This window comes from Alligator sinensis, unplaced genomic scaffold, assembly GCF_000455745.1.
Source record: "Alligator sinensis unplaced genomic scaffold, ASM45574v1 scaffold489_1, whole genome shotgun sequence".
Classification (NCBI taxonomy): Eukaryota; Metazoa; Chordata; order Crocodylia; family Alligatoridae; genus Alligator; species Alligator sinensis.
In genome coordinates, this window is record NW_005841901.1 from 3,648,010 (window position 1) to 3,658,159 (window position 10,150).

The following is a 10,150-nucleotide window of genomic DNA, read 5'->3' on the forward strand; positions in this document are numbered from 1 at the left end:
GTTATATTTTGGTGCTCTCTGGGAGGAGAATCATTTAATTATACTTTTGGGCCTGAGTCTCCTTAGTAAAGATTTCAGTCTTTATCTCCTGTATTTATTTTCCTGTGCTTCCTTTTCCCTTTTTTCTGGGATACTGTATTAGTTTCCATCCTATTTCTTCTTTGTATCCCTCTTTAACAGCCTTTTTAAATAGTTGACTTTTATCATTAATATAATTCTCATAGCATCCAGAATAACCAAATCCATTTTTAGAAAGTTACTAGACCTCTAAGTCTTTCCTGTAGAATCATAGTTTTGTTTTTTTTAATAGGATCTTGACCATAACGTGTTCTGTCCACACTTAGTTTATCTTCTAAATGTCATGATACATAGGACGTCATAGATGGGGCTTGGATGTTGCTGGTTCTGATGTGTAAATTGGTAGACTTCTGAAGTTTTGACCATGAGCTGTAAATCCCAATTCTCATTTTATTGTATGTCTGTTGTTTAGAATGCCATTAATCCATGCTTGACAGAATTCAAATTTTATTTTTTAATAATTTTGATGGTTAAAATTGATGTTTAAGCATTTCTTTCTATTTTTATTGATTTTTAAATTTTCAGGATTGTGCAAAAGGGGTGTGGTGGCAGACAACTAAATAGTGACAGCATGCTGTTAAAAGCTTTTATAAAATCATGTTAAAATATAAAAAGTAAATATCTATAAATCAGTAAAGCATAACTGATCACTCAGGGGCTGAGCCAGAGTGGGCTTGGAGGGAGTTTCACCTTGCCCTGATCACTCAGGGTCTGGGTTGGGCTCACTGGGTGTTCGCCATTAAGCGCCTGGCTGGGACCTGGGCAAAGTGAGTGGCTGGCAGCTCCAGGCTTCTGGCTGCCAACAGCCCTGCCCCTCTAAGTCTGCCCCCTCCTACCCCCCAACACAGCCTTACCATCACAGCCCCCAGCTCCTGTAGTGGCTGCCTAAGCTTCTGCCAGAGGATCACTGTATGCGCAGCCCCCACTCCACTTGCACCAGCTGCTGTGTGTACACCCATACGTGGTGCCCCCTGCCCCAGATGTCCTTACCCCTATCCCAACACCTTTTTTTTTATTTTAATATCTGCTTTCTATAAATTTTGATGATTGGTGACAGAAATATTTTTCTGTCAGTCTGAGTGTCAGGTGAAATTTAGCAGTGTCTGTCAGTGTCAGGTGACATTTAAAAATCAAATCCTGCCAAGCCTATCCATGCTGCATATGCTTGCTTATTTATTCTGTATATGTTATTGCTGCTACATTTCTCTTTGTGCAGTGGTGCTCAACCTTATTCCTTGGCAGGCCAGATGGGCAGTGCCAGATCCAGTTACAGGCTGAAGAATGGTTTCTATCCAGCTCCTAGGGCCAATGTGGCAGCCACCATCTGGCCATGCCAAAGGGGCTGGGGGGCAGTGTGACCCTGCAGGGGGAAAGGAGACTTTACGTGGCGGGGGGGGGAGGAAGAGGGCCTGACTTGACCCCTCAGTGGAGTGGGAAGGGGCATGATCTGGTCTGGGGTTGGGGAGGGAGCATGTGGCTCAACTCAAGGGAGAAGTGGGTGCAACTTGGCTCCAACTAGCTGTGCATGCCTTGGGGTTGGGGATTTGGCCACGGGGAGGAGTAGGGGTGGCCATATTAATAGCCACTGCTCTCCCACCTCCAAAATTCTGGGTCTGTAGGGAGCCCCACAGGTCAGATGAAATGGCTCTGCAGGTTGCATTTGGCCCACTGGTGGGAGATGGAGCAGCCCTGCTTTTTTGTATCTTCTTGTATTGTTTGTATTGATCCTATGACTCTAGCTGACTTCCTGCCCTTTGGGCGGGGGGCTGGACTTGATGATCTTCTGAGGTCCCTTCCAGCCCTAATGTCTATGAAATCTTCTCTTGGATCTATTGATTCCCAGTTGAAGAGGTTCAGATGTGGTATTTTTGTTCCTGTTACATTAGTTTCAATCTGATGTGCCTATTCCCTCCTCCTTTCTTTTGCATCTGACACTTAACTTCCTAACTTTATGTAAGCTCTAAGTGGGAATCCCTATTTGTATTTTATACTGTTAGTTCTAAGCCTAGTGGTTACCTAATGCAGTTCCCTTTTGAGTTTTAGCATTTATGTTGCTAGATAATAATTTTTTTGTGGGCTGCTAGAGAATTGTCTCGCTCAGTTGTTGTCTGCTTCACTGTTACCAGGATTCTTTTTGTCTTTTGTAGTAATTCGGATGGACATTTTTTATTTTTCTTCCTGGAGCCTCTTGGGGATTGTGTGGAAAAAGAATTATTTCAGTAAATGTAAGATTTGGTGTCCAATGTAACAGGGGTGTAGGCTGTAGCCGTGTTGGTCTAAGGACATGGGCAGACAAGGTTCTTTGGGTGAACCTGATATCTTTTATTAGACCAACTTAAATAGTTGGAAAACAATTTTTAAGCAAGCTTTTGGGTTCAAAAACCTTTTGTCAGGCTAAGGAAGTTTCAGCAGTTGGTGTGTGCTCTTCCTGCATGGAATGAAAAGTAAAGAAGCCAGAAGCTGGGCTGGTCTGCATACAAGACAGGCAGTCAGTCAGTGAAGATGTAGATTTTACTTTTACTTTACTTTTCATTCCATCCAGGAAGAGCACACACCAACTGTTGAAACTTCCTTAGCCTAACAAAGGGTTTTTGAACTCGAAAGCTTGCTTAAAAATTGTTTTCCAACTATTTAAGTTGGTCTAATAAAAGATACCAGATTCACCCAAAGAACCTTGTCCCATGTAACACATCTAGGAAAGCACCGTTCAGCACACTTCAGTTTCTCCCTTCAGTCTTCTCTGAAATTACCTCCTTAAAACTTGCGTTGTTTTTGTTTTTCTATTTTCCATGTTCTCCAGCTTTAGTTGGTTCTTTATTTCTTTGGAATCTTATGTTCAGATTGGTAATATTGTTCAATCACTGTGTTTACCCACCTCTGCCATCATTTTATTAACTTAATCATTTTCACCTTTGTCTTCAACTTTGACCTGAAACTTTTTTTTTCATAACTCCTTCAGCATCTTTACTTCCCATAGCAAATGATGTAGGTCATCATTACTTGAAGACTGTTCTTTCTGCCTCCATAGTTAGTCTGCTGGAGGGGGATTATCTTTTAATGTGCCTTTGCTTTGGAGAGGGGAAGGACTAGTTTGTTATAAGTTTTTTCTTTACTTTCCAGATGTATGACCTGACCTGTCCTAACAGGATAATGCCATGTTACACCAACAAGGTTTTTAGATAGATACATATGGGATTCACTATTACTTTGCTTATAAACACTAACTTCCTAAAATATCATTTTCTCACATGCAAGACATACCTTCCCCTCCAAAATCAGGCCCTTAAGATTGGGGTGCATGTATTAAGCAGGTAAGCTGATTTATTTGCCCAGAATACATGCATTCTGTTTTTTATTCCTGCTCTATACTGCAGTAGCTGTTGCATTACTATTCAAGTAGCTGAAGAAGTTAATTGGCTTAATGTCCTATTGTTTTCTACTTGACAGGTGTTAACTACACTCTCATTCTTGTTTTTAATGGTGTTGATGTTCCACCAGTCACACTAACCTTTCCTAGGGCAGTTCTGGCATCTGGTAACTGCTCCTGGTTTCCTCTTATTTCACAGTGTAAGGAAGAAAAGGAGAGCAAGTCAGCTGAAAATTAGAAACTGTCACTGCTCTTTGCAGCTATAACTGTAGAAAAAATCTTTTTACTTCATTTTGCTTTTCAAATGCATGATGCATGTTACATTCTGGGGCATGTATGCAAGACTATGGTATAGTCGAGATCTTTATGAAGCTTACTGGAACTTCTGTCATTTTGGATGACATGGGAATTGGAGACCTTCTCCATGGAAACTAAATAGACAATAATGCTTGCAGATGAGACTTCCACCATGCTAGAGAGTGGGCAGAAGCTGGAGGAATCTACCTGAAACTGCAAAATAAAAATATTTTATACAGAAAACAATGGAGAAAAATTGTATTTACTTGTGACAGGTGGGGTTATGAAAATGATGGTGACTTCGAAATTAAAAATATTTATATTCTTAACCTAGTGGACTGTGAGGTCCATATAACCTGATAGTCCCTGTTTTCAGAAGTGATTTGTAATGTTGGATGTAATGGTATTAATGCTTGTGTACTTGCAAAGGCAGTGGTCCTGTGGGTTGGGCCTGGAAAGGTGGATAGCTAATTGCCATTGTAGTTATGCAGCGGGTTTTGGAGGTTGGGGATGGGGGTTGGTTTGTTTTGGTTTCTTGTTTTTTTTGGCTGATCAGCTTGTCCTTCAGAACCACTCATAGTTGGAATGGATACTTGTCTGGTCATGTGTTTCTTCTTTCCTGAAAAAGTTAATGGCACTTTGTATATGATGGGTTCTAAAAAAAATGACTGTGCGCGATGACCACATAACTATACATGTGTTAACTAAAAGCAGTGTTGCATGACTTTGAGCTAATATGAATTTGTTTGAATCTGTTTTTTTTGTCCATCATGTTTTAGGTGGAGAACTTCATTTCCTTCAGATTGGAGGAACATGTGATGACATAGATGAAGCTGATATACTTGTGGATGGATCCCTTTCTAAAGGGATAGAGCAGTCATCAGAAGGCACTAAACCTTTGTCTAATCCTTCTAGTCCAGGCATTACAGGTAAACTGTTTGAAACGATGCTATGCTTAAATACAGTCACATGAAGGCATTTAATCTATTATTCTAAGTGCATTTAAAGTGCTCTTTGATTGTGTAGTTTTGCTCATGGCTCAACAGAGAGGGCTGACAAAATACTCTAACCCAGGGGCTCTGTAATTGCTGATTGGGCAGCATTGGTTCTGTGTTAATATTGGTCTTCTATTAGTTCACAGCACTTTGAGAGTGGCAGGTGAGCTCATGAAGTTGAAGTGCTGCTTCCTATATTTCTTTTAGTACTTTTTGTCCATGTATTATTGGACTTAAGACAGAGAGGAAAAATCGTGTCTGGTGATTAAATGTGGTAGAATTTGTATCGCCTGTCAAAGCTGAACTTCCTATATCATTTCAATGAACTTGAATTCACAGCTGTTAATTTATGCCTGTTGTACCCATTTCAAATTCTGCTTTGCACAGTTCTACAACATATTTAATAAAACTAGAAAACGTTACTGAGCAGACTGAGCACTGATATTGGCTTAGCATTCTCCAAAATTATTTTAAGGTTATTTTAAAATAGACCATTTTGATTTTAAAATATATTAAGCAGAAAAGAAAGGGGTCTATAGTCTCCTGTAATTCATTACATCCTTTTTTCTTTATTTTTATTTTTTAAGAATAAACAATGTATTGCCACTTCTGGGAATATTTAAAACTTTTAAATTTATAAAATGTAAACATATTTTGACATGGAATACTTGATGTTATTAAACAAGATACTCCATAACATAGTTTTTAATAACTTTTTTTAGAGCAGAATGACACTTTCAAATAACATCAACTCTGCGTTATAATACAGGAACAAAGAACCTGTCACTCTGTAACAGGGTAAAATTATTTCAATGCCATTTTAATGTGATCTTGAACCAAATAGGCTAGAAGCTGTGCAAAGAGTCAAGCAGATGCTGGCTAAGTTCAATTAGGTCTGGTTGTTGTAGAGATCTTAGTAAAAACTAGGTGAATTATAGAACTAAACTGCACAGCTGTAACTTAGAAAACGCTGGCCTAGCTTTAGGAAGTGTTTGGCCTTGATATACTAAGTAACAGCTGTCATACTAACATTTTTTATGTTTGATTAAGAACCTATTTGTAGCCATCTTACCAGGATCATTGCTTGACCCAGTTATTAAATAGCTCGGGAAATTTTAAAAATAAGCCTGAAATTCTCACACTTTATGATGGACTTGGGTTCATAAAAATGCACTGGTCACTGAAAGGCAAAAATATTCCCTGAATGTATTGCTGAAGTTGTGAAAATGAGAGAAATTTGAGATGTGGCAAGTTTTTTTAGTTGTTTCCTGCCTCTCTCTTCTCCACATGCCTCAAAATCAGTTCAGAAAGAAGGCCCTTTTCCTTTGGTTGTGGGCTGTAAAGTCCTAATTTCAGCTGGCTGAGCCCAGGAGGTTTGCCAGCTAGCATGGATTTGAAATGACTGTGTGAGAATAGGTGTTGGATATGGCATGCATTTGTAAACATAACCAACAGAATAAGTTTTTCTGTACCTGCTAATTTATACTTCAGAAATGTCTAAGAGGTAATATTCGGTTAGAAATAAACTGGTGGTGGATAGCAGTAGAGGTATGTTTTTGTGTATGTCCATACCAGGATTTTATCATCTTTATAGTGTATTTACAACTTTAGCTTCAAGTTGAATTTATCATTTCTTTTCTGGAAATGTATTAATAAACCATTTTAATCCTTGTTAGATAACCAGTTAAAACTCCCTGGCCCAGGGAAGGGAAAGGAAATTTATTGCAGTGCAGTGTATTTTCATTGGGACTACGTTCTAGACATACTGTGCAACATGCATTTATTTTCTTGACTGATTTTAAAAAATCATTTTGAATTTGCTGTTGATATTTTAACTTGCCAGATAATTCAATATTACTATGTAAAAGAAATCACATGACTTTGCAAAAAACTTCAAGCAGACTGAAATAGGACCGTCTGTAAAGTAAGTTTTTTTTTTTTCTCAGCTGGTACCTGGTTGGAGGGGTACACACTCCATTAAAGTAACTACTGTTGACATTCAAAGAGCGAATCTCTTCTAGTTATGAGGCTCCAGTAACCCACCATAATAATATAGTAATTTTTACTTATTGAACATATTACATACAGTGTTCAGAAATATAAATAATGTCTTGGGGTTTTTCGAATGCATAGAAATTCTATAACTTCCACATTTTTCTGTAAACAGATGTTTGTTTAAATTTTTCACGAAGTAAATCAATACATAGTAAGAAACACCAGGTTTACAGCTGCATAGATGGTTAAGATGACTTTCTGCTATTTGCTGCATTCCCAGAGAGCATCTGCATTACTGTAAACTCTGAGAATGGCTCAAAGTGCTTTAAACATTTTTTTTTGAGTAAGCTTGCTTTTTTTTGGGTATGATGACTTCAAAACTAGCTGATCTTTCCCTTAAAAACAAAAAAATCCAAAACAAACAAAAGAAATCCTAAGTATGAGCATATGTTTTGCATAGCTTAATTCTGGAATTTTGGTTAGGCTTTTCTAGAAAAGATGAGTGATATAGTAAACATCTTTTTACCTCCTTCAACAAACATTCAGGAGTTGATCTTTTGGTGGACCAACAATTTTCCCTGGAAACATTGACATCCTTGGTGGAATTGACCCGCTTTGAGACCTTGACCCCACGATTTTCAGCCACTGTTCCTCCATGCTGGGTGGAAGTCCAACAGGAGCAGCAGCAAAGGCGGCATCCTCAACATTTGCATCAGCAGCACCATGGGGATGCAGCTCAGCATACTCGGACGTGGAAGCTTCAGACAGACAGGCAAGTAAAGTAATGGTCTAAGGCAAAATAAAGTATTTGTTTTTTGCTTTAGCTAATTTTGTAATTGGTGTCACAGTAGAAGCTTGTTTGATCTAAATTAAAATAGTTGTACAGGGAAATTATGTGAATTAAGAAAATCTTGTACTTTCAGTGTTGTTCTATATTTGACTTCTTGTATTGTCCTTCCTTCTTGAGATTTTAGGAGCTGTCTGAGAAGACTGCAGCAAGTTGAATGTTGAATAGCTTTGTATTTCTATATAAGAACCACAGAATGAATGAAAGTTGTTATTATGACCTAAGTTTTGTCCATTTCAGTTGGGAAACATTGACTATGCACACCAGCCTAAATAAAATAAAACGGCAGGAGAAGCGGAGTCCGGGGCCGCTCAATTAATCGGCATATTTTGTTATCCGGCATCCCCCATTCCTGGGGGATGCTAGATAACAGAGCTTTTACTGTACCGTGTGCAGCTTGTAAACACTGAGATGGTGGGGTGGATGGAGCATCTCACAGGAGCGCGGGGGGTCCCCCGTGTGCTTGACAGCAGATCCCCCTCCCGCCTGCCCCGCTCTAGCTCGGCGATCAGCCGTGGGGGGGACCCCAGGTGTTCCCCCGCCAGACCCAGGAGGCACACCAGTTGCCAAGCCAGGGGGCAGGGGCGTTCCCCACATGTTCTGCGGTGGACCTGGAAGTGGACCAGAAATACTTCTGCTCCACTTCCAAGTCCACAACTGAGGGGGCGGGGGACCCCCCTGCACTCCTGTGGGACATTCTATCCACCCTACCATCTTAGTGTTCACGAGCTGCGCCTGGTACCTCGAGGTAAGTAGAAGAAACATATAAAGCTGTGTCCACGGCCGAATCGTTGGATCTCTCCAAATCAAATCAGAGGCTTCTGATTTGATTTGGAGAGATTAATGGGTCTTCTGATTCGATTTGGATTCAGAGATTTGGCCGCCAAAGCTGGCCAAATCTCCTCCAAATTGAATCAGTGACTGAAGCTTTGCACAGCCCTAATGGCCATCTTCTGAGAAGGTTTCAAACCTTAAAAAAACCAAAATATGGTGCTGCAGCCTGTTAAAAAAATTACTTAAATTTACTCAGATTACCTTGGCTATGAGACTTGCACAGTTTGCTGAGGAATGCTTGAAGAAGCAAATACTAAGGTAATAAAAAATGATAATCTATTGAGTGAAGGGGTTATGCGTAGTAAGGTGCTGTAAGATATCAGACCAAATTTTAACGTCTTCGCTGCTCATTTAAAGAGACTGCACGGCATGCTAGTGACATTTTTAGGCAATGCTGAAACAAATGTGTGTTACAGACAATAGTGGGAAGTGACATAGACAGGGACCCAGGAAAGTTGAAAAGATGCGTAAGGAATAAATTGTGCCTTGAACAGGAAAAAGCTGGATTGGGTGAGGCCAGAACTGAAACCTTGTAATGGGAAGGTGACAATGGAAAGTGGTAATTCCAGAGTTCCTATATCAAGACATCAAATTGGGTAGGTTTTCAATATGGTAGCTCTTCGAAAAACAAACCAAACCAAAACAATAGTTGGAAGATGGGGGGGGAGATGCATGGATTTAGCTATATAAGGAAGCCACATGCACAAAAGAAAAATAGGGTTGTTCCTCATGAAATAACTTGTGATTTTCCAGTCAGAGTGCAGTGTATCAAAAACATGTAGACAACTGTTGAATTTGAAGAGCAACAAAATAAAGCACGCTTATTGGGGAGTAAAATATAAATATATGAATATTAGAAGGAGTATGAACTCTTATTTTTAGGCAAAAAAGTAATCTCTAAGTGATTAGAAATTAGTGAGAGACTTTCCTAATGGTAAGTATTCCATAACTCCTTATCTTAAGTTTTTATCTTTCTTTTAAAGCATTGCATACGGACAGGAACCTGTCAAAAATGACAGGAACCACGGGCAGTAGGACCCAGGGGAAGCCCAGGGGGCTCCCATAACAGCAGGGCCTGTCTGGCCCCACCCCCCAGCCAGAAGCCCCGGCAGGGGCTTCTAGCCTGGGAGCATGTGTATGCCCCGTGCCAGAACCGCAGGTAAGGGGGAAGTGGGGGAAGGACCCCTGGCAGGGAAGGAGCCCGGGGAAAAGCTGTGTGGGGGGTGGGGAAAGCATCTCCTCGCCCGCCCTGTGGTCAGCGGCCCATGTTGCAGCCACTCGCAGCCCATGTGGGACTGCCCGGACCTGCTCCAGACGGCCCCACATGGGCTGCAAGTGGCTGCAGCAGGGAATGCCAGCCATGGGGCGGGCAAGGAGCTGCTTTCCCCCACATAGATTCATAGATGTTAGGGTCGGAAGGGACCTCAGTAGATCATTGAGTCCGACCCCCTGCATAGGCAGGGAAGAGTGCTGGGTTCAGATGACCCCAGCCAGATGCCCATCTAACCTCTTCTTGAAGACCCCCAGGGTAGGGGAGAGTACTACCTCACTTGGGAGCCCATTCCAGATTTTGGCCACCCTAACTGTGAAGGAGTTCTTCCTAATGTCCAGTCTAAATCTGCTCTCTGCTAGCTTATGGCCATTATTTCTTGTGACCCCCAGGGGCGCCTTGGTGAGTAAAGCCTCACCAATTCCCTTCTGTGCCCCCGTGATGAACTTATAGGCAGCCACAAGGTC

General features: G+C 40.9%; 1 protein-coding gene across 1 annotated transcript in view; it reads left to right on the plus strand.

Annotated features, from left to right (window-relative positions):
• BIRC6 (baculoviral IAP repeat containing 6) overlaps positions 1–10,150 on the plus strand; it is a gene marked incomplete at its 5' end in the record, with an annotated part of 326,913 nt that overhangs the window by 60,612 nt on the left and 256,151 nt on the right. The window contains 2 exons of the mRNA XM_025197634.1: positions 4,522–4,671; positions 7,279–7,504. Coding sequence (XP_025053419.1) covers positions 4,522–4,671; positions 7,279–7,504 — 376 coding nt within the window. The remainder of the gene's footprint in view (positions 1–4,521; positions 4,672–7,278; positions 7,505–10,150) is intronic.